Source organism: Anarrhichthys ocellatus, unplaced genomic scaffold (genome assembly GCF_004355925.1).
Source record: "Anarrhichthys ocellatus isolate YVR2014 unplaced genomic scaffold, GSC_Weel_1.0 scaffold10194, whole genome shotgun sequence".
Taxonomy (NCBI): domain Eukaryota; kingdom Metazoa; phylum Chordata; class Actinopteri; order Perciformes; family Anarhichadidae; genus Anarrhichthys; species Anarrhichthys ocellatus.
Genome location: NW_022290168.1, coordinates 1 through 1,145, shown reverse-complemented (window position 1 = coordinate 1,145; position 1,145 = coordinate 1). Strand labels below are relative to the sequence as shown.

General features: G+C 52.1%; 1 protein-coding gene across 1 annotated transcript; it reads right to left on the bottom strand.

Annotated features, from left to right (window-relative positions):
• Nucleotides 1-84: 84 nt before the first annotated feature.
• On the bottom strand, nucleotides 85-1,077 carry LOC116380967 (disintegrin and metalloproteinase domain-containing protein 17-like; the record flags this gene model as incomplete). Its single annotated transcript, XM_031842772.1, has 3 exons — nucleotides 741-1,077; nucleotides 301-404; nucleotides 85-219 (listed from the first exon to the last, which is right to left on the bottom strand). Coding segments are annotated over exons 1-3 (439 nt in total), but the record flags the coding sequence as incomplete, so codon positions are not given.
• Nucleotides 1,078-1,145: the final 68 nt, after the last annotated feature.

Below are 1,145 nucleotides of genomic sequence, written 5' to 3'. Positions count from 1 at the left end.
GGGGGAGGAGGAGGGAACACAACTCTTTACTGTCTGCAGACCGGAGGGGGGGGGGGGGGAGTAGCACTGAAGTAGTCAGAGTACCGTTGCAGGCGCAGGGCTGCAGCTTGAGGACGGCCTGACAGAAGGGAACACACTCTCCCTTCAGACACTCTCCGCTGTCCAGACACACGGTTTCATCTGCAGCGTCCCCTGGAGGAGGACACTCGCTGCTGTTTCCTGTCAAACACAAAACCTCCGGTCACTCTGGGGCCTCCACACACCACGAGGTCACGTGGGACCCGTGACCTGTGGGCTCACCTGTGCAGTACGAGTGTCCTTTACAGGTGGCGTCGATGGGCTCCTGACACACTTCTCCTTCGGACTCGAACCTGCAGTTCTTACAGCACGCACTGTTCCTGTCACTGAACACCGAGAGAAACATCTGGATCTTTAGATGTAAACTAGAACCAAACCTGCTGCTGCAACCTGGATATCATCTCAACCTGTGGTTCTCAACCTGGGGGTCTGGACCCAACAAGGGGTCGCAAGCAGGAGACAACCTCAGTGCTCCACGTGTTAAAGCTGCACCATCTTGTTTTTTGCAACCAGTGAACAGGAAGTGACCATATTAGGACTGAGGAGGTCTCTAAAGGTACCGATGAAGGTCTTTCTCTGTGGGTTGATCTGTTGTTACATGAACCAGTTCTATGTTGTTAGAGGCTCATGAACATGCTGACTCCTGCTCCGTCTCCTCTCACCTGCACTGAGCTCCGGCGGTCAGCCGGCACTCGGCGGTGCAGCAGCGGTCCGAGTTGATGTGCAGCAGCCCCGGGTCGCACTGCTCTCCCTGCTCCACCCGAGAGTTACCGCACACGTTGGTGTTCCTCCGCCGGAAGCAGGACGCGGCCTTGGACCTCAGCCGCTTCACGATGGAGCGTTTACTGCAGTCAGAGAACATCTGGACACCATCATGGAGACACAACTGTAAGCTTGTCTTTACATTTTACTTTCACTTTGTTTGTCTCTGAGTTCTGTATATTCAGCCGCCGTGTTATATAAATAACTCTTGTATATGTAACATGTAACATGTAACATGTTACATGTTACATGTTACATGTATAGTCTGAAACAAAATGATTGAAAGAAAGAAAAAAAAACGATAC